Raw genomic sequence first — 27,028 nt, 5'->3', positions numbered from 1 at the left:
TGCGCGTCTGTGAGCGGCGCGCGTTTGTCTGGCAGGTCGTTCGCCTCTTGATGAGACCTTAGTTGCGAGGTGGTGTAGGCCATTCGCTGGCGTCAGTGCTCCTCCCCTGGACCCACGCACGGAAACGCGCACCCATTTGGGGATCCATACGCCTGTATACACGCACCAGCCCTCCGCGGGCGGTGCTGCTCAGGCTCATCCTTTTTCAACCCCGGGATCTGGCCGCTACCTTGCCTCGTTTTTGTGCGGCGCCCGCTGGCCCGGCTCACTCCAGCGCAGAGAGGCTGGGTTTATAGGCGCAGCAGCTCCGGAGGTCGAGTTGGGCTTAGAGTACAGGCCGGCGGAAGCCGGCTGGGACACGGCCGGGGCTATGCTGGGCAAGGATTACATGCTGGCCATCATTCTGGTCAACTGCGATGGTGTGCACGGAGGGGCCTGGTGGGAGGACTGAGAGCTGAGGGGACGAGGGAGCGCGAAAGGCTAACCAGAGGCTCAGATGCAGGGAGGGGGGTACGTCTCGGGGTAAGAACCAGGGCACCAATGAACCCTGATCTTTGCACCGCAATATCCAAGATTGGGAGCTTGGACCATCAGCTCGGACCTCCAGCAAAAGAGTTGACAAGGTGTTATCTAAACCTACAAATATGCCCTCCTTCTCCAATCCTGTGTTACCCCTTTCCATTCCATGTTCCTGTAGATGACTTGTGGGGGGACCAGAGTCTGGAGGGGGAGCCAGGCCTGCCCCCTGGCTGGAGGAAGATCCATGATGCTGCAGGTACTTACTATTGGCATGTACCCAGCGGTAGCACCCAGTGGCAACGCCCAACCTGGGAGCCAGGAGATGCTGAGGACTCAGGCACGGTAGGTGGAGTGCGAGGAGGGGGCCTGAGCTCATGTGTGTACTTAGGCCTGCTGCTGCACTGACCTGGCCCCCTCTCTACAGAGGACGGAAGGGATTTGGGGACTTCGTCCCCCCAAGGGGAGATCCTTCTCCAGCCTGGAGAGCTCACTGGACCGGAGGTAACAGGGATAGGCCAAGCCAAATGAAAGGCTTGGGGTTCCATGGCACTGAGAGATGCAGCTGGACCCACAGTCTGCTCTTCAGCCCAGGTTCTGGACTCTGTCCCATGTTTAGGGCTCTATCCTGTGCTCTTGGCTCTGTCCCATGTACTTGACTCAGTATTTTGAGTTTTATCCCTTGTTCTAAGCTCTATTTTGCCACATATTCTTTTCCTTATCCTGGGTTGTGACATATGTTCTAGGCCTTGGCCACTGTCCTGGGCTCTGTCAATGGAGGTTCGCATCTTGTGTTCTAGAATCCCTTATCCTGATTTTGGGCTGTGCTCTGTCTTCACAACTTCTATGTCCTGTGTCCTGACTTTTTCTTTAAATTCTAAGTCACACTTTATGTTACATTTATTTAATATGTCTTGGGTCCTGACCTGCTCTGGTTTTATATTCGGGACACTATATATTCTGGGTCTAATTTCACCTCTTGTGCCCATTAAGTAGTCTGGGCCTCAGCAGTGTCCCTTCTGTAGGAAGTGTGGTCCTCTTACCAGCTCTGCTCTGTTCCAGTAACGCTCTGTCCTGGTATGGTGAGGAATCCTACATCCAGAGCATGGAGCCAGGGACTAAGGTAGTGACTTGGGCCTGAGGGTCAGCTCATGGTATTGGGGAGGGTCCCAAGGGAAAGGTCAGGGGTGTGATTGGGCTGAGCAGAGATGATCAAGGGTGAAGAGGTTTCAGAGGATTTACGTGTGTGGAGCCTGTGGCATCTCCCACCCTACTCCACCTCTCTTCACTCAGGGCCTTCCTGTTCTTTCTCACAACCCACCAGTGCTTTGCAGTCCGCTCTCTGGGCTGGGTAGAGATACCCGAAGAGGACCTGGTACCAGGGAAGAGCAGTATTGCAGTCAATAACTGTATCCAGCAGCTGGCCCAGACCCGCAGCCAGGGCCAGCCTCCAGATGGTGCCTGGGGTGAGGTGAGCTGGCCAGCCCTTTAAGGGGTTCAGCCCAGGATCCAGCAGAGGTGGTTGTCCCTGTTGTGCCTGTTCCTCATGGCAGCCACTTTCATCTGAGCTTTGTGTTGCCCTCTGTCCTTGGCAGGGCCAGAACATGCTGATGATCCTGAGGAAGGATGCCATGAGCCTGGTGAATCCCCTGGACCACAGTCTGATCCATCGCCAGCCTCTGGTGCACATCCGTGTATGGGGTGTAGGCAGCTCCAAGGGCCGGTGAGGACCTTACATCCCTCCAAGTGAAAGTTGCTCCTTTTCCCTACAGTCTGTGCTCCCCACTTGATGCTGATCCCTTGTACTTGAACCCCTGGACACAGATCCTCTGACATGGACCCAAGCTCTGCCTCCCCTGACTGGTCCAGCCCTGCTTGGGGAGGGTGGGCTCAGCTCAGCAGGGACAGATGGGGGAGATCCTGAGAGGCTGAGCTGATTCTCTCCTGTGCTCCCACATGCTTCCGGAATAGTGACAGGTGAGTGACAACCAGGTGCCTTGAGCCCCAGCCCTGATTTGTGTGTCCATCCCTGCCATATCTCTTGCCTGACTTTCTAGCCCTTCGCAGGCACTACAAGCCCCTGCCCCTACGCAGTCTCTACCCCAGCCCCATCTCTACCCCTGCCCCAGCCTTAGCCCCATCTCTTACCTGCCAGGGACTTTGCATTTGTGGCGGGTGACAAAGACAGCTGTATGCTCAAGTGCCATGTGTTTCGCTGTGACGTCCCTGCCAAGGCCATTGCCAGTGCCCTACATGGGCTCTGTGCCCAGGTAAGGGCAAGGAGTGGGGTAGGGAATGTGTAATGAAGCTTGGTCTAAAGCTGCTGAGGTGGTGGGGGTAGGGTTTGGGCTCCCTTAGCTCTATTTCTCTCTCCTGTGCCTTGAGTTAGCTGCATTGTGTTTCAGATCTTGTCAGAGCGAGTAGGAGTCAATGGTGATTCCCCTTGCTGTTCTCTAGACCCCATCTCCCCTGAAGACCTGCCACGGCAAGGTATGGGGAGGGATGTGCTGCATTGCAGCAATAAGCTATTTTAGTGAAAGACGGGGAGGGGGTCTTGGTTATTTAGTACTCTCCTGGAGAATATGGGACTTCTGAGGTGTCCTGGTCCCAGGATTCTTAGCCTTGGATTAGCGGTGCATCTCTAGTCTTCTGTTTTCTGCTAGCTCTGGCTCTCTTATTAGGGTGGGGAAAGGGGTCACTGAGAGAGCACCCAGGCCAACTTGGTGTGTATATTTCAGTGGAGCTGCTGGATGCAGTGAGCCAGGCTGCTCAGAAGTATGAGGCACTATACATTGGGACCCTGCCAGTCACCAAGGCCATGGGTGAGGACTGAGCAGGCTGGAGGGGGTGGTGGGCTGCATGAGGCAAGGGGAAGGTGGGTGAGGTAGGATCTACCATTGTTTCTCAGTGTGCTTCCTTGGCCCTGTATGGCCCGGATGTACCACCCTTCCCAACTCAGGATTCTAAACCCAGCCCCAGGTATTCTCTTCCTATCTCTCTGAATCCCAAGTTAGTGAGAGGGGTCTAGACACTTCCTGCAGATCCCTTCTTTACGTTTGAGAGGCCCCATCATGGGCATGTCTCCTCAGGCATGGATGTACTGAACGAGGCCATTGGTATCCTCACCAGCCGGGGGGATCAAGATGCCTGGATCCCTGCCATGCTCAGTGTGTCTGACTCTTTCATGACTGCACATCCCATTCAGGTACCAGAAGGTGAAGTTGGAAGCTGTGGAGGGTGGGCAGGGATGCTGGGGGTTCGTTGCTTGCTGCTGGAAGAGCTCAGTGGGTCCAGCCAGTGCCTGGCCCTCTAGTGACTAGGCCTGGTGTGGGCAGGCAGAGGCTGGTGCAGAGGAGGAGCCACTGTGGCAGTGCCCTGTGCGCCTTGTGACCTTTATTGGTGTTGGCCGTGACCCACACACCTTTGGCCTCATTGCTGACCTGGGCCGTCAGAGCTTCCAGTGCGCAGCCTTCTGGTGCCAGCCCCACGCAGGGGGACTCTCTGAAGCTGTGCAGGCTGCTTGCATGGTGAGTTGGGGTGGGAATGGTGGGTGGGGTTGCCCCGTAGCTGCTTTGTACTGTTGACTGGGGCTCAAGATTGGCAACTTCGCTAGAAATCACAAACCAGTGATCCCAGGGCTGACTATGGTTCACTAGTGTTTTATTTGGCCTTCATGATGTTTTTAGTAAGTTTTTAATGAGTTGCCAGTATTTAAGGCCAGGATATTTCACATAATAATTGCTATTCCTATTTTTGTTACAATATCAGAAGCTCTGACAGTGGGTCCACATGTATAAATTTCAACATTCAGCTGGAATGACGTAGGGGCTGTGCCCTGTAGAGTAGGCATTGTCTTTTTTGGGGGTCTCATTTAGATTATTTCCTAGTATCTCTGGATATTTGATTGTGGGACACTTGTACTCTTCAGCTTATTCACTCAACAAATATGAGTACTTGCAGGGTACCAGGCACCAGATGTGACCCTGAGAATTCAGGAGTATGAGGGCACAGCCTTAGGTTAGAGCAGACAGACTAGAAAGAGGTACACCACAGAATGAAGGAGGAGACAGCCCCTTCAGGAGTTCCAGAAGCAACCTGAAAGAAGTGATAGGAAAGAGAGTTGAAGGTCCAAGGAGAACGTTAGCGAGGTGAAGAGCAATAGGACAGAACATGTGCCAAGTACGAGGAACTACATCTGGGAAGGTGAGAGGTATTAGTGGATTAGAGTATCTGAAAGAATCTAGCGTATCTGGAGTGAAAGAGAGGGAGAGATGGCAGAAACCGGGTCATGGAAGAACTTATAGGTCAGGGCAATTTTCTTTTTTTTTTTAAATCCCAAGGCACATTGAACCATTGAAAGGTTTTGAGCAGGACAGTGAAATGAAGTCAGGTTTGTGGCTTAGGAAGACCACTTAAGCTACAGTATGAGTAAAAGATTTGGAAGAAACAAGAAGTAGGAAGACTATTTAGGATCCTCTGAGTTCAAATGAGAGAAGATTGAGGCAGTTGCATTGGAAATGGAGTTTGGGTTGTAGATCCCTTGACTAAGGGAATCTACTTTGCCAGGGGCCAGTCTATTCCAATGAGAGATGAAGGAGAATCAGCCTAGTGGTAGGTTTGGTTCTGCAGACAACTAGGTTTGAATCTCAATTCTACCATTTTCTGGCTAGGTGATCTTGGATAAGTTATGTGTTCTCTCTAAATCTCAATTTCCTCATTTGCAAAATGGAGATTATAACACCTGATAATAGGTTTATGTTACATTATATAAAGCGTTTAGCACAGTGTCCAGCCCTCCTTAAGTGCTCAGTAAATGTCAGGTTTTATGTTTTTGTTATTGTAGTACCTGAGAATTCTGTAGGAGCTCCAGATGTGCAGACTACAAGTCTCATATCAGACTTAAGACTTAAATCCCCTGTCCTGCAGAAGCTTTCAGGGAGTCCAGGGGCAGAAAGGAGCTGGATCCTCACATTCCCCTTCTCCCTAGGTTCAGTACCAGAAGTGTCTTGTGGCCTCTGCAGCTCGAGGCAAGGCCTGGGGTGCCCAGGCCCGAGCCCGCCTGCGGCTCAAGCGGACCAGCTCTGTGGACTCCCCAGGAGGTCCCCTGCCTCTCCCCCTGCTGAAAGGAGGGGTCGGGGGTACAGGAACAGCCCCTCGAAAGCGGGGTGTCTTCTCTTTTCTTGATGCCTTCCGGCTGAAACCCTCTCTGCTCCATATGTCCTAAATTGGTCTGGAAGGACTGGAAAAGGATGCTCTGGGTCCATGCTCAACTCTGTACCCCTTAATTCCCCAGGGGCCTGTAGCCTCTTACCCCCCTTGGAGCCTTCTCTGACTGCCTCTCCGACCTTTTTCAGCTTCTGTTTATTGCCCAGTTTATTCTTTAAATGGATGACAGAGACCCTGCACCCCAACCTAGGTAGGTTCTTGGCTCTCCTTTTCCTAGGTCCCTGTCCCTGTGTTCCTTGTCCCTGTCCAGCCCCAGACAGTTGGCTCTACCTCAGCAACACTTTATAGTAAAATCAGTACAAATAAAAATCCTTCAGTGACCTCACGGGGTGTGAGTATATTGGGCTTGGGACAGGGTTGCGGGATTAACCACCTGTGTGAAGTGTGTCTGTGTTTGGTGTTGGTGGTTCCCTGATGGAAGTCTGACTTCATTCAACAAATATATTTTCTAAGGTCTTCTCTGTGCCAGGCACTAAGCCAGACACCGGAGATGTAATGAAATAGGGTTTCCTCTTTGAGAATGTCAGAAAGAGTGACGGACAAGAGTCAAATAAACAAGAGAGAAGATAATATACAGTAAAACTAGGAAAACTGAGGGTTGTGGGAGCTCAGATGAGACAGACATACCTAGCCTGAAGCAGTACTAGGCTTCCTGAAGAGTTGACACCTGAGTGCAAAGGAATTCTGTACTAGTTACCAAGCCTAGAGAGTATAAATGTGCGGGGCAGTGGTCGGAGGCGAGGTTCTAAAAGTCTACCTGCCTAGATCACAGAGAGGTATATGTGGGGCAGGAACTTGTGGTGGTTTAAACAATCCTGAGAGCAACTGTGAGATGTGGAGAGACTGCACACAGAAGGGACTAGGGCTCCTAGAGCGCCTCCTCCTGAAAGACAGCCCCGTTTGGTGCCTTGTGGTCAGGACCCCGATGCATTTTTAACCGGAGGTTTCGAGTCCCTTAGGATGTGGGTGCAGAATCTTAGCAGCGGCTCTAGGCGTTTCTGAACGGTCCAACCCATAGTGCTCCAGGCAACAAAGCTGGGGCGGGGCGCCCCGGAAGTGACGCGTTGCCCTGCTGGCGTCCGGAAGTGGAGATGGCGGAGCTGTACGTGAAACCGGGTGAGCGTGGTGGGGGGCTAGAGACGCTGGGTCCACCTTTCTCCCCAGGCCGGACCCTCCATTTCCCCCGGGCTTGCTTCACACATGCCCTCCTGTCCGCAGGGAACAAGGAGCGCGGCTGGAACGACCCGCCCCAGTTCTCCTACGGGCTGCAGACCCAGGCCGGCGGACCCAAGCGCACTCCGCTCACCAAGAGAGTCGCCGCTCCCCAGGATGGAGCCCCCAGAGGTGCGTGGGGGCCCTGGGCGCCGAGAGCGGCTGAGAATGGGCAGTGCCAGGGATAAGCTTGGCCCGAGGGCCCTTTTTGCTCTTCTGAGGATTTCCTGAGAGGTTGGATCCTCAGAAAGAGCCTCCGGGCAGGCCCTTTTCCGAGATGCTCTACTGCCCAGGTCAATAAATGGTACGTTGGTTTCAAAAGAATCGCTCTATGTTTTCATTCAAAGTGATTTCATGCAGACCTATTGTTTTAATGTAGTTTTTACTGTCAAATTCTCAAATTTTATTTCCAACCTGGATCTCTATCAGGAACATCATAGCGTATATCCATTTGTCTGTTCTACATCCTCACTTTGCTCTACAGTAAGCATCTCAGACATAACATGTTACCCATTCACTCATGCGTTCATGCATGCATTCATTCATTGTCATCTACTGAGCACCAGGTATGAGTCCCACACTGTTTGAGGGCGAACTAGACGGCAGTGAAGAGGACAAAAAGGTTTCTGCTTTCATGGAGTCCACACTCTCCCTTTGGAGACACACAAATGAAATAGTGGTAAGGGCTCTGCAGAGAAATAAAACAATGTGAGAGTGACCAGGTACCTAAGATAGGTACCTGAAGGGTTGACATTTAAGCTGAAATCTGGATGATGATTAAAAGCTATCTCCACAAAGATCAGATGCATTGCAGGCATTGGAAATCATTACAACAAATGCCTAGAGAACAAGGAACACCTCATGGTTAGAGCACAGTGGGCTACGGATAGTGGTAAGAAGTAGGCATGGGCCAGGTCATAGTGGGTTTTGTAAGCCAGGATAAGGAGTTTGTATTTTAATTTATGTAAAGTTGGAAGCCATTGAAATTTTAAAGTAGTAGAGGGCTGCCTTTTCACCTGAGCATTTCTCATGCCAATAGGTGGGGCTGTGGCCCTGAGAAGAGGCTCAGATTCAGCTTTTCTTTAGCATCCCTGTATTCTCCACAGCCTAACACTGCAGAGGAGTGATATAAGCTAAGGTTTCTTAACCTTAATTTTTTGTCCTGAGGGACTGTCCTGTACACTGTAGGATGTTGGCAGCATCCCTGGCCTCTATCCACTAGTTGCCAATAGCACCTTTCTAGTTGGGACAGCTAAGGTATCTTCAGACATTTGCCCTAAGGGTAACATCTTCCCAGATTAAGAAATACTGACTTAACATTTTAAAACAATATTGTATCTGCTGTGTGGAAGATTTTAGGGATGAAGTGGAAAGTCAAGAGGTTTTTATGGTAACAGGCAAGATTTAGTGATGTTTTAGACAAGGGTAGGAGTAGGAATTGGATGGATATGGGACATGGAGAAAGCAGGAATGAGTAGATATAGGAGGCAAGGGCAAGAAGAATCAGTGTAACGTGAATTTTTGCTTGAGGAACTGGCTGGTATTGTTCATTGATATGAAAAGCCTGGAGAATAGTGATTTTGGGAGAGGGTAAAAGCAAGCTTTCTGTCTTGGCCATGATGAATTTCAGCTGCTTTTTCGGGGAGAGGTGTAGGCCATAATTACAGAAACGAATCACCACCATATGGATGGTATTCGATGTCATGGATGTGACTAAGGTTACCAAGGAGAGTGTGTGGACAGAGCCCTAACATTCTCTAGTGTTTCATGGTTGAGTAGAGAAGGAATTAGCAAAGGAGACTGAGAAATAGCAAAGAAGTAAGAAGAAAAGTAAAATTTACTCTAGAAGAGAGTAGAATCTTGACTTAACCGTGATGAATGCCGCATAGAGGTCAAGAAAGAAAAGTTTTGACCTACATAACGATCACTGATAACCCTAAAAAGTTGATGGAGTGATGAGAACAGAAACCCAGCTAGAGTGGACTGAGGACTGAATGTGAAAAGAGGCAGAGAAGTAACTACAGGCAGCTCATTTAAGAAATTCTGCTATGAAGTAAAGATGAATAATGGGGTGTGTAGGGGGGGGTACCTGAAGATGGAATGTGAGGTAAAGGAGGGTTTTTGTTTTTAAGACAGTATACACTAGAGCTAGTTTGTATGCAGACAGTATGGTTCAGGAAAGTGGGAGAACTGATGGTGCAGGAGAAAAAGATTAAGGTTAATTGTAAGACGGAAGCCTAGAAAAGGCAGGGGAGGCTAGGGTACAGAGTTCAGCTGGAGAGATGGTCTCTGATAGCAGGAATCTCATCTATTAGAGGAGGAAGAAAGTGGCCACCATACAGGTGGGTTAGTAGAACTGATAGTGAAAAAGAAGGTAAAAGTTTAGGATAAATAAGATGTGAAAATTGTTGTTGTGAAGAGTAGAAAATGAAGCAAAGTCTAAGATTTCCAGGCAGTGCTGGATACCTTTTAAAATCTGTAGCCATGAATTTAAGGTGTAACTCAGCATGGTTCTATTTTTCCTCCTGACAAGTGCAGACAAGCTGAGTTTACCAAGAAAGTGGGACAATGGGAGGGGATAAGTGAGGTAAGTGTTTATAAGGGAGTGATTTAAATGCATGGCAAAGTCTGAGTAGCTAGCTGGAAGGGGAGGAGAGGTGGTCAGATTTTGGAGATGGTACACTGTTGAGAACACAGCAGAAGGGAAATGAGGGGCTGAGAAAATGGGTGGAAAATGAACATTGGAGGTGAGATCAAGAAACCAAGAGGCAACATTATTATATGACTTAATTTTCCATGTGGATGTTGATACCTAAGAATAAATACTTTTCTCCTCTAGCCTTCTCTTTTTGCAGCAGTTCCACCATCTCATAACTGAAGTCAGAAGCCAGGAGACATCCTGGACTCCCCTTCTTCACCCCCAATCCACCAAGCCCTGTTGCTTTCTCCTCTGAAATAAATCTCAGACCACTTCAATTCCCCTCATTTAGTCTTTCACTTGAATCCATACCAGCAGCCTCTTCCCAGAGCTACTCCATTAACTTCCCAACTGGTGTCCCTGCCTCCATTCTCGACCCATTCTCATCAGTTTTTCGCAGAGCATACAGAATGAACATCTTGACTTTTCCTGCCTCTGGGTGCTGCTCTTACCTCCACCTAGTACACAATTCCTTTAGCTCTTCATGGCTGCATCTGTCTCAGCCATCAGTTCCTAACGTCATGAGCACGTTTTGCTATACACTAATCTAACAGCTGCACTTCTTAATCGTCATTGCAACCCTGTAAAATAAGTGCTATTACTATGATATTCCTGTTTTACAGAAGAGCAACCCACGCTCAGAGGTTAAAAGTAACTTGCCATATGTCACATAGTGGGTGGGCTGGGATAAACTTAGATGTCATTCAGAAGGCCTTCCTTGAACACACAGTCTAGGCACTTCATTTTCTCTTTGTAGCATGCAACATAATTTGGTAATTTTCTTGTGTTTTTTTCCTCCCCCTTCCTCTGGAATTTAAACTGAGGTCAGGAACCTGATCTGTCTGGTCTGGTGCCTCACACTGCCTGGCACATAGTAGGGACTTCATAAATATATAGTTTTGAATGAAGGAGTTGTCTCACAGAGTAGCTCTCCACAGAAGGGATGAAGTTAGAATTGAGCTTCTTACCTATTTCAACCATGTTTGCTTGATCCTGCTTTATCTTTTCAGTCCCAACCTCAGAGACTTCTCCTGGGGTGACCCCAATGGGGCCTCCACCTCCTTCAAGCAAAGCTTCCAGGCCTCCACCTGTGGGGAGTTGTACTGCCTCCAGTGTGGAGCCCACAGATGTCCCAGTCATTGAGTGTGAGACTCTGCTGGAAGATGTGCTGAGACCTTTGGAGCAGGCATTGGAGGACTGCCAAGGCCACACAAAGGTAAGCTCTGGCATAAAGTGATGGGGAGGGTTCTTATCAACAGCCAGATGCAGGTGTGGCTCCCAAAGGTAGACCCCCTGACCCTATAGACAGTGGCTCTTAACCCTTTTTGAGTTATGGACCCCTTTGTAACCTGCTAAGGATTTTCCAGAAAAATGAACACAGGGTTTCAGGAAGATTCAAGGGATTTCTAAAGACTAGTCAGTAGAGGAGGCTTATAGAAACCAGAGTTGAATTCAGCAGCCATTAGTGATAACAGCTTGATTTTCATACCTCTAGGACCTCTAGGCCATTTAGAGCAGAGCCTGCTGATTTTGTGCTCAGGGAGGAGAGGAAAACCCCTTTTTTCTATCTGTAGTGTTTCTTAAGTTCTGTTGAGGTAAGGGATCTGGGGACTCTTAAAGGAAAAGTAACGTAGTACTTTTTACCTCTTTGGTCTTAGTTTTCTTATTTGTAAAGTAGCACTATAGAATGAGTTTCATAGAGTCTGAGAAACTCTGGGAATTTTTAAATTTCAGTGGAGCCTCTGACCTTGGGGTAGAGAACCAGAGCTCTTAAGAGTAAGTGTAAAGTTCCTGGGCCAGAGAAAGCAGGTGCTTCCTGTGTGGCACTGTTTCCCCTACCCTGTTGGGCTGGCAGCACTGACTTGGAGGGGCTTTCTGTCTCACAGAAGCAGGTATTTGATGACATCAGCCGACGCCTGGGTTTGCTGCAGGAACAATGGGCTGGAGGGAAGCTGTCAATGCCTGTGAAGAAGAGGATGGCTCTGCTGGTGCAAGGTATGGGTGGGTCCGTTGTTATAGCCTAAGTCCCTCATCCTGGCATGGTTGGCTGAGCTGGAATAGGTACTGGGATTTTGACTGGTTGTGAGAGGAGGAGTGGGAGCTATGTCTTTTGCCTCAGACTACTTTCCCAGCCTCTCTCTCTTTCCTCAGAGCTTTCAAATCACCGGTGGGATGCAGCAGATGACATACACCGCTCACTCATGGTTGACCATGTGACTGAAGTCAGTCAGTGGATGGTGGGAGTTAAAAGATTAATTGCAGAAAAGAGGAGTCTGTCTTCAGAGGAGGAAGCCAATGGACAGAAATCTACAGCCACAGCTGAGAACCAGACTGTACCAGGCGTCCAACAGGCTCCATAATCCCGTGGGTTCCCCAGACTCACCTCACAACATCTCCTATGCCTTGTCGTGAAAAGGCCTTCTCTTATTTGGCTCCCTTTTACCACTTGGGAGACTGTCTGCCCCATTTGGGTCCTTGGCCTGACCCACCTCTGGGGGAAGAGGTCCCACCTGGATCACAGGGAGGATCACTTGTTACCCATAACATACACATTTCAATAAAAACATCTCAGTGGTGGGCCCTGGGTAGATGAGCCCTTCCTATGCCAAAATGGTCCCTCTGGTGTCGTCGATTGCCGTGCTCCTTGTGCACCCTGAAAACATCTGTTCCCCTCCATTAATCATGAATGGCTTTGCTAGGCACAACCAGACTACTGCCTGTCATTTCCCCCCAAATTAGATCCAAACGCATCCCTTGCTGGGCTGAGTAGCCCCATCTTTGGATGATTTCATTTCAGCATAAGAACAGAGGTTCAGATAGCATGGGGGGAATTTTCCCTCAAAAAAAGAGACTGCTCTACTTGTACTATGTCCTCCTGAGGTATGCAAGTGCTACAGAGATTAGAACCAGAGATTAGAACATAGCTGTATAAATTCGAGGAGGAAAAGATGTGAATGCTGAGATGAGATCATGACTTTTTTTCCTTGGGGCAGGGGATATGATTATGCGACTTACCAAATAAGCTGCTGTCTCATTTTGGGTCTCAATTTGGGCTTTAAGTTCTCTTCCAACCCTTTAAGGACAACAGAACCAGGTGGAAGGGGCTTGTGAGAAGGGCTTAGTGTTGGAATAGGGAATTGGTACTTACAGGTGGGAGGCAGAAAAGGCAGGGAGAGACCTGGGGTGGGGGAAGTGGGGATAAAAGGCTGGGGCAGTGCCTTTTTTCCTGCTTTGGAATAGGTAGGGAGGGGTTACTGGAGAGGCCTGATTGCAAGAAGGCTGCTTCCTGGAAAGCCTGGAACAGCCCTTGGCAGGGGTTAGGCTAGTACTGTTTACAGTTTGGTGGCTCCTGGAGCCTGTCTTGTAGCCTGCCAAAGGCTCTAATTGCTACTGGAAGGGGACCCAACCAGAGCTGGGAAGGGACCTGGGACCTCTGATCCTAACCAGGTCTGCAGGGGCCCTTGGCTGTGTGGCTGAGATGGGAAGATGGGCACTGAGGAGAACACGAGCCAAGGCATTTCTTTGAATGTTTACTAAGCAGTAAGAAAGTGACACACTCCGTCCCCCAGTCCTTGCCTCAGCCCCTGAGCATGGAGGGCTAAGGGTTGAAAGGAGTGCCTACAAACCAAAGAGAAAGTAGAGCTAAGGGCTTGTCAAGTTGCCCACTCCTATCCCTGGTCTAGCTGCCCCAGAATTAAGGGAGGCCTAAACCAAGTTACTCCCTTCCAAATTAGATGAGGCCAGCAGGCCTTTGGATAACCCCAGGAAGAGAGGGTGGCAGCAGCAGCATGAGGGATTCCTCTAACTCCACATACGAGCCATCTGCACTGGATTAGATGTCCATTTCAAATTGTGCGTCATCTGGAGAGAGAGAAGGCAGGAGGACAGGTTGCTGGGCTGAGGGTCTCAGGCAGCCTTTGGAACTGAACCCACTCTACTTAACCAGGGCATTTGGATTCAAAGACATTTCTTAATTTTAGGTCCTGCTTTCCTTACCGGGTATCTCTTCCTCTGTCTCCTTCTGCTCCTTCAGCTCCTCCAGCTTGGAGCGTAGGACTGTTGGAGTTGTGACTCCGGGAATCTGAGGGAGGCAGCAGGGGGGCGTCCGGGCAATGGGTGAGTTCTTGCACTCCAGCAGGAACTTTCGGTCGTAGATGATCCTGGTGCCTGTCAAGGGGTAGGGGCTAGGTAAGAGGCAGAAGCTTGGGTACAGAACTGTTTGGGGCCCCAGAAACAAGCCTTTTAGGGGTCGGGGAGTCATATTTCTCTGTTTGAAAAGGCTAATGGTCTGCAGCCCAGCCAGGACCTCAGCTGACCAGCCTCCATAGCACTAAGATGTCCAGGCCTAACCAAGATGTAGCTAAGTGGGGCATCCCAACTGGTCCAGGCAGAAGCTTTTGGTTCAGGGGGCTTCAGGAATTTAAGGCTGCTCCTGTTCAGCTCTGTGACTTCGCTGTTTCGGTTCACAAGGTGGGGCCTAGACCTCCAGCCTCAGCTGGAACAGGAAGCCAAGAAACATGTGAAGGCATTCCACCCAGTGCCCCCGCCTGGGCTCTGATACCCTGCAGGGAGGAGCTGTGTTCCCCATGAAACAGGGACATACTGTTCTTGTTCTGACCCCTCCCAAGTCCTATCAGACTCAGCCCAGGCTAAAGGAACTTGGCACAGAATCCTGTCCTCAAGGGCCCTGCCCTTGTGCTTAGCCGTCCCCTAGGTCTCCACGTGGCACCAACCCCTGGGTGTGGAGCCTAGCAGTTCATGATCCCGCGCTGCTCGCCGAACCAGCCAGCCACAGATACCCCAAGCCCTCGCCCCCAACTGCCCCACCTGTTCTAGTTGCTTTGCAAGACCTGGTGATTCCTACAGGCTCAGTTGGGGCCTCTGCTCCTACTCGGGGTAGGCAAAGTCAGCAGGACTGAGTGAGCAAGGCTCCCAGGACCCAGGCCAGTGAGGATTTCAGTCCGGTCACCCGGAAATAAGGCTTCACTCCCCGGCCCGCCCCCTCAAGCTACAACCTGCAGAGGAGCCTGAGGACGAGACCAAGGCCCGCGCTTCCCTGACGGAACCTCCCTACCCGCACCCCGCGACAGCACGCACGCGCTGGCCTGCCCGCTGCCTGTGGACCCCAGCCCAGCCCGCTGACCTCCCGGGGTAGTTGCGTAGAGCGTGCCCCCCGGCGTGGTGCTGTAGCAGTCCGGCAGCCGGTCTCTGCCCCCGGGAATCGGGCAGCTTGTGGATGTGGACATAGCGAGCGGGACGAGGAGGAAGGCAGTAGCTGGTGCTGTGGACGCGGAGCACAGCGGAGTCTGAGGCGGACTCCGTCGACCACGTGCGGCCTCAGCAACAACACCAAGACGACGTCACGCCCGGGGCGGGGCACCAGCCGTCAATCAACCAGACAATCCCGCCCTATCTGCGAAGGCGCAAGCCCTGGGCTCAGCAAAAGCTGGAATGATTCCCAGGTCCACAAAAGCCTGGGGTTCCTCTTGGCCCAACACTGGCCAGCCAGTCTCCGAATACTGCGGCTATCTACTACTCGCTGTTTATAGCGGGCTGCTGGGGACAGGTGAGGTTCGGCACACATTACTGCTATGTATTAATTCACCCATTCCTCTCAACAGTTTTGGACAGGAAATCACTATCATTAGCTACATTTTACGGGTGAGGAAACTAAAGCCAAGAGAGGTTACCGGTTACAAGTCACATATCTTGTAGGAGGAGGAGCTGGGATTCAGACCTGAGTGTATCTGATTCCAGAGCTTGTGCCCTTCAGAATGGCTGTGTATTGCTTCCCATTAATCAATGACAGTACAAGGTGAAAAGTGCCTAGATGGCCTGGTGCAAGCATGAAGGGGAAGGCAGAGAGGCAGGGTGGCAGGGTGGGCTTTCTGGAGGAAGTGAAACCTGGACCAATTAAAAGATGAATAAAGATTGGGGGACAGGAGAGGTCTGCTTGGTCTTTAGCCCTCTGGAAAGGAAGGTTCAGAGTCTGGCCTTAGATTTTTTTGATGCAGACAGTGGTATGAAAGTAGGCAGGAGAGGTGGTGGGGAGAGTAAGTAATCTGTCTAGTACCTATATACACTAAAAATCTCCATTTGATCCACTTGTCCTCTGTTTGGCTTCTTCAAAATCAGTATAACTCCCCCCCGCCCCCACTCCCATTAAGTATAGACCACATGACTTCATGCATTTATTAATATTACTTGAGCTCTGGCTTCATCAGATTTACCCTTAGCTCTGATTTCTTCACTTAGTAAAAAAAAAAAAAAAAAAAAAAGACTCGTAAGTCAGCACTTCTTATACTTTAATGTGCACATAAATAGCCCAGAGAGTTTGTTAAAATGAGCATTCTGATAAAAAAAGTCTGGGGTGGGACCTGAGATTCTGGGTTTTTAATAAGATCCCGGGTGATGCAGACCCTTAAGTCAGCAGGTCCTTAGAATCACACTCCAGGGAGCAAGAATATGTATATTTTATGTTCCAAAAAGGTTTCTGAGTTTCTTTCAAGGTGTCTAAATGAAGTGTCTTAGCAGTGCTGGTGGGTAAGGCTTAGGAAGCAGATTGTAAGGAGCAGTTTATGGCAACTCAGCTTTTAAACAAGGTAAGGAATCTGGTCAGTAGAGTGGGGAATGGGATGGAGGACAGTGAGATTGAAGGTGAAGACACCAGCCTAGTGAAATGTGGTGTGGAAAGGGCAGTGACTGTGAGGTTGGAGAGAAGTGGAAAGGATTCAGAAACATGGAAGAGGAAGGATAAGGTGACTGCTTATGGGTGGAGTGAGGGAGAGGGAGATAAACCAGGATAATTCTCAATCTTCTGACTTGAGTCTTGGTAGCAAGTTGTACTGCCTATTATAATAGGGAAAACAAGGGGAGGGGAATATTTTATATTGAAGGTATTAGATGTGTATGGAATGCTCAGAAGGGGAAGCACAGTAAGGAGCTAGATATACTGAGCTTAGAGAACTCTGGGCCAGCAATTCAGATCTGGGTGGAGTGAAATCTGTGCGTGAGGGATAGATCACTTGGGGAGAAGACACAGGGAAAGAAGAGGCCTAGGCACATCAACATTTATTTAAAGAGTAGTGGAGGAAAAGGATTCATCAAAAGAGATTGAGAAAGACCAGCCAGAAAGGAGTACTAGGAGAGAAGTGTCAAAGGTTTTCAAGAAGGATCAGTGTGGAAGTGTGGCTTCCTTCTACGAATCTACTACAGAACAGCAGAAGGTACTACTACTGTAAGGCTGCTGGTAGAAGCTTACTTTTCTTGAGATGCTGTGTGCTGTAAGGGCTGGGACACTGGAGAACAGGTAGTTAGCTTTAGAGAGAAAGCCAGATTCATCATCCAAGCAGTCCATGTGAAAGACCAAGAGTTTAAATCAGAGGATCAACACTGATTACCTGTTAGAGTATTGGAACTTAAAAAAGAAACAAAAAACCTATGCCCAAGCCCTACCTCCAGAGATCTGACTAAACCTCTAAGGGAATATCAGGTCTTTGCCAGCAAACAACATGGGTTGGGTTTGAAATGTATGGGTCCACTTATGTGTAGAGTTTTTTCAATATACAGTTGGCCCTCCATATCCCCAGGATTCAAATCCAAAGGGCTGACTGTATGCCTTGTTCTGTGCCATTTTATATAAGGGACTTGAGCATCTCAAATTTTGGTATCCCCAGGGGGTCCTGGAACCAACACCCCATGTATACCAAGGGACAACTGTACTTTGGACTCATACCATCAAGGTGAAAAGTAATCACAAAATAGGTTTTCAATCTGATCATTAGATTTATGGCCTTCTTTTCCAAGTTTGGTCTTGAATCCCATGCTCCTGCCCTTTTTTGGAGGTGGTCTTAACACATTTAAGTTTTGAGTATTTAAAACCACTTTTCTCACACCTATTTCCTAACAGGAGAGAGTGAAGGTAAAGGAACCAGCCTGTTGGCAAATGGTGACAAATCTTTGAGAATGAATAGAAAAATGCAGTGTTATTAGAGCTCTTCACCCCAGGACAGGGTCCACTGAAAGACATCACAACCAGCCACACTTCTTGGTAGAAGACATTTAGGTCTAGTTAAAGAACAGGATGTTCAGAAACTGTTTTTGTACAGGCTTGTTTGCCTCTTCCTGGGTTTACAATGTGGTCCAAAGGTCTTACTTAAAACAGTGGGACAGAGCCACTCCTCTGTTCGGCTTGAAACTATAATACAACCAGCCTTTCCCCTCTACAAGCTACCTCAAACTGAGGATGGATCCCTCATGCACTAATTTTGAGGTTGGAAGAAGAATTTGACCAGAATCTACAAGAACAGATGAAAACCGTAGTTCCAAGACCTGAGATTTCTTACCTCTGGTTAGGAGAGGCCACCATTGGCTGTCCAACTCTCTTCTTTGGTCTGGTTAGCTGAGGTGTTGGGATTTCCCCTTTGAGAGCAGGGACTGAAGGAAGCAGACTGGCCTATAAAAGGGCAAGTCAGCACACTGTAGCCACAATAGGTTCAAAGGGTCTTAAAACATCAATAATTTTATTGATAGTGGAATTTTTTTTACATTGAACACAACTTGAAATAAGTGGGTCCAGAAACCTTGATGATATAGTTTTATTCCTCAAAAGGCTGTTATTCTCATGGGGTTTGATCTATGCCTCAACAGGATGTTTCTTAATAACTTGAGGGGCTCACTATGGATGTGTAAGATTTTCTTCCGCCTTCACTAAAATCTCAAAATCAGTACTGGCTCCCACAACAGCAGGCTTTTGATTCCATGTGAGAACCAATGGTAGGGAGCTCTTAAACCTCAGCAATGTAAACTTTCTATTGGTTTCCAGTATTATTATATCATACATTCTTATTCACAAGAAAAAGAAGAAAATTTGTGTTAGAACTAGGAGACTTTTTGAGTTCACATATGTTCAATTTCATTTTCAGATGAGGAAAGTAAAGCCCAGAAATGAGAAATTACTTGCCTAAGGTAATATAGCTTCAAGTAGCAGAAATGAAAATAGAATTTAGTTTTCTGATTCTTATTCCATTGTACCCATCCTGCCTCCCCCCAAATCCCTTGTATATTTTGAAAGTAATTAAGTTCTTACCTGAGCTAGGTTTAATCCAAGGTTCAAGTTGGTAAAAGGCAGTAAAGTAATGCCAGGAGAGGCAAAACAGAGGAAGAAGAGATTGTAGCAGGCAAAATGGGGTGGGGAGTAGGCTACTGGGATCCAAACAGAAAGAAAAGAAGGCAGTGCTGGTAAGAGGGCAGGGAGGAGGGTATTCTAAATAACTACTATTAATTGCATAGCTCCTGTTTCTTTCTAATCCTCCTAGGGGTTTCTCATAATTGCCTCCTCTTCTCATGGATTCTATTTCCTGCGCTGAGATAAAATTTTTCATTCTGTAGTCCTTAAGGCACAGAAAGTAGGGTAAAAGCCTCTTCCAGAATATCCAAATGTATGGTAGATAATTAAGGTAAAACAAAACTCACCTTTTTGTCCCACTAAGTAATTTACTTAATATCATCTCTCACTAGTGTATGTTTCATAAAGAGTAGTTTCATTCGTTTCACTAATATTAGGTGATTTTTATTGTTGTCAGTGGTAAGTGGAAACAGTATGATATGTAGGTGATCCAAGGGGTCTTTTCTCCCCCTCAAGGTAAAGGGGTCTCTTGAGAGCACTTCAAAGGCAGTAGCCTCAACACCAATGATACTTTCCAAATCCATTCAAAATAGAAAATAAGAAATGAGCCTAAAGAAGCTCTCTCATATGTAAGATGATATGGAAGATAAAAGAAGCAGGTATGTCTCAACTAATGGTGGCTCTGGGTGCCACATAGAGAAGACCGAGAATTCCTGTTAGTATGAGAGAAATGCTGCTTGTATGGTTCTGTTCCTAGTTACTATTTTTTTGTGCATCCTTCTTTGCCTTGATATGTGCTTTGGCTTCTCTAGCGGCCTCAAACATTTGTTTTCTTTTTTGGATTGCCTATACATAAGACCAGGAAATTCAACTATATTAAAACATGAAAAGTTGATGGCTGTTCTTTTCAGTGGAATAGTTTTTCCTTCTCTATTGCATCAGATTCTTGGCATAGCCTATGGTTTGGCCGAAGCAATTCATTTAGTGTTCCTGTGTTTAGCTTGTTAAACATATTGGCTCTTCATACTTGGGGCCATGGAACTAAGCCCAGAATTAGTCACGTATTTATAAACATTACTTAGCTGATTTAACAATACAACAGAATTACAGGAGTCACCCCTACCGCTGCCCACTCCTATGTTCCAACTCAAATAAAACTTAAAACACCTAAAACCAAAATATTTAGACAAAAAAGTCAGGAAGCACAAAAGGAACCTGAAGTTGATGATTTGGGTGTCCTTAAGTTTGTTCAGTGTCATTTGATTGAAATCCTACTGTTCTTATTGACATACTCAAGATCCATAAAGAACTAAATCATCAGTGGTCTATCTGCTAATGTCAGATAAAACACATTGCAGGGGCTTAAAACTTTCTCACTTATAAAATGATACAGAAGAGAAAGAGAACAAGGAATGTTTACCAAATAGAAGATAAATACTCTTAAAAGTACTTTTTTTAAGGCAGTCAAAGAATGGACTCTAAAGTGTAAAATGTGAGAAACCCAACCTGATTCAATATGATTGTGGACTGGGTGGTATCTGCATGACCACTGAAAGGATCACACCTCACTTCTAAAACACTGTTCATCTTTTTATTGAATATTCTGGTAAATATTTCACATTAATACAGGCTACATTAAGTAGAGCCACTATATATGACAAGAAATTTACTCAACTTTTTCCTTTTAAGTATGTAAACAACTGTACATGTATTTACCACCCTAAAAGGTTGAAACATGTAATTATCTAATTCTCTTCTGCATACAAGTAGCATTCAGTATGTTTAGCCAAAAGCACTAAGTTCAAAATGGCTAAACTAACCAGACAACATAATCAAGTGGCTAGGAAATTACTTTTTTCTTATACAATGGGCAATCAAATTTCCATTGCTAAAGCCTCAGAGAAAATTTCTTAGTTAGGCACATTAAAAAAAAAAAAATCCCCAGGGTTCTTCCAAGGTCATAGGTTTCTCAAACAAGGCTAAAGAGTAAGACCTTCTAACTTAGTTGACATATTTGAGATGCATGTTTCCAATATGAGGTGCCCACGTGCCAGGCCAAATCTGAAAAGGGGGAGGAAAAATTGGAATTTCTAATTAGGAATCTTTAGACATTTACAAAATGAATATATAAATGCAATGGCAATTCACTGTTTCTGCCTAGGGAGAATACATATATATGAAATAAAATGTTTAGTAGCATCATCTTGATATTGAAAAACTTAATTTAGATCAAGGTGGTCAGATGTCATGACTTTTGATATTTGGAATTTACACTACCCAAAAATGACATGACAAATCTGAAAAAAATAAAGGAGTATTAAGTCCATTTTACCTGCTGGGCATCAGTGCATTCAGTTGAATTTTGAATAACTTTTATCATAGGGTTCCAAGCAGGATCTGGGTTGTGAAGTCCATTAAACAGAGGGCCTCCTGGAACATCAGCAAGCTGAGGATGAGAGGGTATTATGGTGCCTCCATACATGGAAATTGGCAGACCCTAAAACAGCAGAAAGAAAGTGTTAACCATGAAGTAATTATAGACGATGATTCCATAACAGCAGTTTAGATTTCTTTAGTTTCCCTTCAATCAAAGAACTCCAGAGGATCCTATAAGTACAGCACTGTACAGTGTTGAGAAACCAAAAGTGGTTATCTTTATCAGCACCACTTTTCAATGAGAAGAGGAAAAAACAACTAAATCCAATATCAAATCATCAGGAAATTTCTCATATTTGATGAACACATATAATACCCTTAATTTTCCCATATTTAGTTTCACTGATAAGCTTGTGCTAAGAAAAAAGGGAACTCAACACAATTGCCTGAGGCCATTACATGGCTTTACGGCAGCCAGGAAGCTTTTAGAGCAGATAAGAGGGCATTGGGAGCTCGTAGCCAGCTTCTTGAGGGACAGAGGGCTCCCTCAAAGCTGTGGCAGCAAAACCCAAATCACTCAGGCTTTCTGGGAGGACAGGGTCATCTTCAGGATAGTTTGAGGACAGACTACTGTGGACAACATAATCGACTCTCGAAAAGATCTGGCAAAGTCATGGGAACAAACTATTCTCACCGAAAGGAAGAATGATTTCAATACAAACTATTCCTTAACATGTGCCACATTGGCTGACAAAGTGTTAAACAAGTTACAATGATATTTGTCAACTCACTTTAGAAAAATCCACAAAACTGCTTGCCATAGGCTGATGAAAAATGTTAGAGGGGGCTACCATTCCAGAATCATCTCTCTCCATTGGCTGATGCTGGGAGAACGTGCTTGGGTCTGATAATTGTTGATGCATTGGATGGTTCCCTATCACAGACTGTGACCAACTTGATAAGCTTTCTGGAAAGAAGAATTGAAAACAGATGTTTATTTGTAGAAAATAACAAAACTACCACTTGATTGTGTTTCATACTAAATTTTATCAAAATCACTCTTCTGAAGAGCTCAGGGCATGTTCATGACAATCTCTGCAAACCAAGTTCCTGGAAAACTGGGTGAAGCCCTTTGAGTATCCCAAACGTTCTATCTTGTCCTTCAAAAGATTAAGTGCTCTCTGAAAGAACTCAAAAGACTATCCCATTCTACAGCGAAAAGCTTAAGAGGGAAAGGAAATATACTTTGAATCTTTTACTTCTAGCCAACTCTGTTATTTTGTATATATTATATATTATTATTATATATATTACATATATTATATATAATCCAAATTAGCATTCCAGACTCTCAGACTGGATTGAATTCTTCAAAAATATAAACACTGCTACTGATTGTTAAATGTAGGAACTAAGCTTTTTTGTTTTAAAGAACTAAGTTTTAATGGCAAAAACCTATAACTTACTTGAGATATCCCTGCAGACAGAGGGCAAGGTAACTGTACCTGACATAGCATTGACACCAAATGACCAGATTCCACTGTGTCCAACAGGAGCGACAAAACTGGTCCCCACAGGGGCTTGTGCGACAGATCCTCCTTGCCGAATCCGGGCTAGTCTCTCTGTTCCAATGGGGGGAGGTATCTTCCGGTCCTGACTGGCATTACCTCCTTTTGGCTGGCCCAATGTTGGTGGGGCAGAAGTGGCTGAAAGAGGTGAAGATGATCCCGAAGAAACAGATGGAATAGGAGAGTCACCTGGTGGCAAAATATTTCTCTATTGTTTTATTACATATAAAAACTAATGATAAGAACATGAGAAACCTTGTTGGAAAGAGCTATTCCACAACACAGGTTCTGTTAAAAAAAAAAACCTTTATAATTTTATAAGATCACTCAAATGAGAATATGTAAATTTTATATAAACATTATTTTATACCACTTCTGCCTATATCAAGTATAAGCAAATAATCTTAAAAATTTCCAAATTGAACTGAACAAGGCTAGAAAAGAAAAAAAACACATTTATTCTTACTCTGGTTCTAAATAATCTTCTCAAAATACATTTTAAATGAACTTACACGTGGCAATGTTTGCATAGTACCTGGCATATTGTCTGTAAAAAAGCTGCTGGCCCTCTATACATATTAGTTGTTTTCTTTTTTCCCCTTTCTACAGCCTTTTGTATTCATAAGAAAAAAGGTTAAATGTTAGCAAAGCATAATAGGATTCAGTTTGTGGCTGTTTCTTAGCGGGACTGTCAGGTAATATGGGTAGTTTTCCTTGTTAAAAGAGCCAATATTCACTGACTACCTCATGATGCTCATTAAAAAAAAAAAAAATCAAATCCTGTTTAAGTCCTGTTAGAACTTTGTCGATTCTAAATACTGAAATAAACAAGTCAGAACAGAGGAATACTTTTACTTATATATGACAATAATACGATTGCCTAATATGTAAAAATAAAGGAGGAATCATACCAAATTGACCAGATATATAAATTCAGCTTCTTTCCAGACTTATGAAATTATTTCACAATACTGCCCCTGAATGGTCTATGAAACTACTTGTAAAACCTCTTGACCCAACTCTCAATATAAACATGCCTGGCTTAGAATAGCTTGACCCTTCTTAAGTGTTCTATCCTACAAATGACTGACCATTTTGCCATGACTGCAATACAAACCTTGGGCATCTGCATACCATTTAGATAACTAAAGTTAACAATATAGCATTCCCTGGTACAAAAGGTTTAATAACTTATTCAAGACTCTTTGGGAAGAGTTCCTCTAGGATCCCTACATGAGTTTGAGGCGCTTGTCCAAGGATGGGGAGAAAAATGTTGTCTGTTGAAACTAGGAGTCCCAACAGGAGCTGGCCCTTGCAGGAAAACGCGTGTTCCTGGTATGCCGGAAAAACTTGTCAGAGGAGCAGAAGAGGAAGATGGGGAGCTGCCTGATGGGTCAATGGATGGTAACCCTGAAATAAAACAGGTCCAAGACATCCGATTAGCCAAGGCTTTAAGATGGAAAGTCCAAGGTCCACTTAATTTCTCTTTAAAAAGAAGAATGCATGCTGTTAATTTTGTAGAGTACGGCAAAAGAATCCATTCATGTGATGCTGTTTGGTATGGCCCAAACCCATTTTTTTCTTGCAGTCCAGAAGAACATCACCAAACAGCACTAGATATAGAAAAGTGAGCCCAATGTTTAAGAATGGCGGCCTCCTGTAGCATGTTCTGGATAAACCTCAGCTTTCACTGGAAGGGACTTGAGTGAGAGCAAGTTGTGATTAAGTGGTACCCATCAATAACTTTGGCTTTCCCTTTTGTGGAAAATCTCAAAGTACAGTTGTGCATCTACATAACTTCAGTCATTTCCTATGGAAGATGAATAACAAAACCTACATGTTTCCTTCGTAATGATATTTTCAGGATTCCATCTGATTAAAAAAAAAAAAACAGTTGAAACTATATATATCAAAGTTTTTATTTACTTTGCATAAATTTCAATTTAGCAGTCTTTTCAAATTCCATGGCTTTCTCTGGAGAATGTATTTGGGAAAATGGACAAGGTTCTGAAAAAGGATTATATGTGCTTACTTCAGGAAAAAGTAGTTAATATCTACATTAAAAAAACATCAAAACTTCTCTCAAGCAAGTTTTATTCATCTGATTAAAGTATACAATTCAAAGGCTTTTAGTATATTCATGAGGCTGTGCAGCTATCACCACAATCAATTTAGGATGTTTGTATTTACCCTAAAAGAAAATCTGTAGCTGTCAGTCTCCATTGTCCTTTATCCCATATCCCTACCTCTAAGCAACCACTAATATACTCTCTGTCTCTACAGATTTGCCTATTCTGGAAATTTCATATAAAAGGAATCATGCAATGTGGTCTTTTGTGACTGGCTTCTTTCACTTGGCATACTGTTTTCAAAGTTCATCCATATTGTAGCATAAATCAATATTTCCTTTTTTCTATTATATTTCATTATGTAGATATAGTAATATATAGTAATACATTATGATTATATGTAATATATATCATAATGATAATATCTCATTATATACCACATTTTGTTTTTCCATTCATCAGTTGAGGGACATTGGGTTGTTTCCACTTTCTGGACATTACATATAATGCTGCTACGAATATTTATATACCAGTTTCTGTGTAAATATGTTTTCTCTTTGGTATTACTGGATCATATAGTAGGTCTCTTTAACTTTTTGAGGAGCTGTCGAACTGTTTTTCCAAAGTGTCTGTATAATTTTAAATTTCCACCAGCAGCACTTGACGGTTTCAATTTTTTTCACCTTTTCCCATTTTCTTAAGTATTACTATTTCTTACCTATAAACCAGGAGAATAAACTATATCCATGAAAGAAGAGCATCGACAAAAGAAACCATCCACGCAGTTAAGAAATTAGATCAAGCTTAATCAATCCTGAATCCCAGAAAGGTCAAGGATTAATACTTGCTTTTATTATTATTATTATTATTATTTAATTAGCAATAAATAATTTTGATGCTATGAATCTGAATAATTAAGGTCCCCAAACCTTGTTTTCTACCAAACTAGATCGATGATTTCCTTGACTCTTTTCTTTTCCAGACATTCATCACCTGCACATCTGTGATACAGTATGTGGAGTGCAAAAACTAAAACACTGGAATATGAGAGATCTGAAGTCCAACTCTGGCTAAGTTACTCTAAATTCATATATTAGTGCCAGATAAGTCAAGAATTAATGCTATTTACTACAGCTTGAGATGTGGCAACGAGCTCTTCTTTCACCTTGGGACCTATGAAAACCTCTATTAAAATAGTTTTCCCAAATGAAAAGTTAAAATAGATACCTATTTATAGAAAAAAAAAATCTAGAAAATATTTTGGACCATAGATGGTCTTAGGTAAGCTTGAATTTCTGTTAGAAAGATGAAATAACAGTTATGTTTTCCTGAAAACACAGTAAATGGAAAGTAAATGGAAAAACATCAGAGATGAAAGCTAAGACTGGCTATACCATATCCATGAACTCACAAATTTTAAATAACATAGATCAGTTTATAATTAGCAAAAAAGGAAGGATGCACTATGGGACAGTTTTCCAACTAGAAGAAAAATTCTTAGTGACAATAGTTCCTCTTACCCTCATCCTAGGTCAGCCACAATTTCTAATTTGTTTTCAGAAGAGTGCAGATGGGACTGAAATTTAGCTCTTACACTCTGGAAAATAGATTCTAATTTCAAGTATCTTCAAGCCAACACTGGCCTCATATCTTTCTATATATTTTTTCAGCAGCTAATTTCTGATTTCGAGAAATGAACAGATGAATCTATGCTGGTCTTTTTAAAAGTAGAGCCCACAAATGACTGGATCTCTTCAAACAGCTTCATCTTATATAAATAATATAGAGTACTATTAAACAACATTTAATATTTGGTCTGAGCATCCAAGACTGAAAACAAAGAAAGAAGATTATGAGCTGGTGCCTAAACGCCTTTGTAACTTGAACTTTTTAAATTTGAGAAATGTAAATAATCACTGATTTTTATTTATTTATTGTTATTTTATTAATTATTATTACTATTTTTTAGGTGAGGCAAGCCTTGGTTGACCTCACAAATTGCAAGGACCTTGTCAGCTTACAATCCTTATTTTTTATTTTTTACGCCTGCAGCACCTGGTCTTCCTAGGTGGTCTCCCATCCAAGTACTAAACAGGCCTGACCCTGTTTAGCTTCCGAAATCAGACGGGATTGAGCTTGTTCAGAGTGGCATATAATATCAAAAAATCACTTTAAAAATCTGTGATTTTAAAAAGTCTATACAACTGGAGTCCTTGAGGCATCCTATGAGTTCTTT

At 44.8% G+C, this 27,028-nt stretch overlaps 4 protein-coding genes across 9 annotated transcripts in view; 2 read left to right on the top strand and 2 right to left on the bottom strand.

Moving 5' to 3' along the window:
* Positions 1–18: 18 nt before the first annotated feature.
* Positions 19–6,067, top strand: APBB3 (amyloid beta precursor protein binding family B member 3). 4 transcript variants are annotated; one of them, XM_011382291.2, is made up of 13 exons: positions 19–419; positions 698–861; positions 944–1,020; positions 1,579–1,639; positions 1,841–1,987; positions 2,112–2,239; positions 2,488–2,493; positions 2,672–2,786; positions 2,922–3,006; positions 3,255–3,338; positions 3,606–3,721; positions 3,852–4,043; positions 5,504–6,067. In XM_011382291.2, the coding sequence occupies exons 1-13, from the start codon at positions 371–373 to the stop codon at positions 5,738–5,740; spliced, it is 1,461 nt and encodes a 486-aa protein (XP_011380593.1). In that variant the 5' UTR covers positions 19–370; the 3' UTR covers positions 5,741–6,067. The 4 variants fall into 4 exon arrangements, with proteins under 4 accessions (XP_011380593.1, XP_011380594.1, XP_011380591.1 ...); XM_011382292.2 differs by lacking the exon at positions 2,488–2,493; XM_011382289.2 differs by lacking the exon at positions 19–419 and having other exon boundaries at positions 426–861.
* A 127-nt stretch (positions 6,068–6,194) lies between these two features.
* Positions 6,195–12,263, top strand: SRA1 (steroid receptor RNA activator 1). The gene is made up of 5 exons (XM_023524490.1): positions 6,195–6,858; positions 6,961–7,086; positions 10,663–10,868; positions 11,539–11,647; positions 11,804–12,263. The coding sequence occupies exons 1-5, from the start codon at positions 6,834–6,836 to the stop codon at positions 12,010–12,012; spliced, it is 675 nt and encodes a 224-aa protein (XP_023380258.1). The 5' UTR covers positions 6,195–6,833; the 3' UTR covers positions 12,013–12,263.
* A 906-nt stretch (positions 12,264–13,169) lies between these two features.
* Positions 13,170–15,021, bottom strand: EIF4EBP3 (eukaryotic translation initiation factor 4E binding protein 3). Its single transcript, XM_011382296.2, has 3 exons — positions 14,796–15,021; positions 13,649–13,819; positions 13,170–13,513 (listed from the first exon to the last, which is right to left on the bottom strand). The coding sequence occupies exons 1-3, from the start codon at positions 14,896–14,898 to the stop codon at positions 13,485–13,487; spliced, it is 303 nt and encodes a 100-aa protein (XP_011380598.1). The 5' UTR covers positions 14,899–15,021; the 3' UTR covers positions 13,170–13,484.
* A 5,327-nt stretch (positions 15,022–20,348) lies between these two features.
* LOC105306972 (ankyrin repeat and KH domain-containing protein 1) overlaps positions 20,349–27,028 on the bottom strand; it is a 90,710-nt gene continuing 84,030 nt past the window's right edge. For 2 of the 3 annotated variants that reach the window (XM_011382300.2, XM_011382299.2), the window contains 5 exons: positions 23,957–24,133; positions 22,661–22,861; positions 21,947–22,122; positions 21,112–21,276; positions 20,357–20,840 (listed from right to left, as the gene is read on the bottom strand). In XM_011382300.2, coding sequence (XP_011380602.1) covers positions 20,781–20,840; positions 21,112–21,276; positions 21,947–22,122; positions 22,661–22,861; positions 23,957–24,133 — 779 coding nt within the window. In that variant the 3' untranslated portion in view covers positions 20,357–20,780. Of the gene's footprint in view, positions 20,841–21,111; positions 21,277–21,946; positions 22,123–22,660; positions 22,913–23,956; positions 24,134–27,028 lie in introns of all 3 variants that reach the window. The other variant, XM_011382298.2, reaches the window with a different exon arrangement.

The sequence above is a fragment of the Pteropus vampyrus genome, unplaced genomic scaffold, assembly GCF_000151845.1.
Source record: "Pteropus vampyrus isolate Shadow unplaced genomic scaffold, Pvam_2.0 Scaffold470, whole genome shotgun sequence".
In the NCBI taxonomy this organism is placed as follows: domain Eukaryota; kingdom Metazoa; phylum Chordata; class Mammalia; order Chiroptera; family Pteropodidae; genus Pteropus; species Pteropus vampyrus.
The sequence above is the reverse complement of the archived record's forward strand: the minus strand, read 5'-3'. Positions and strand labels throughout refer to the sequence as shown.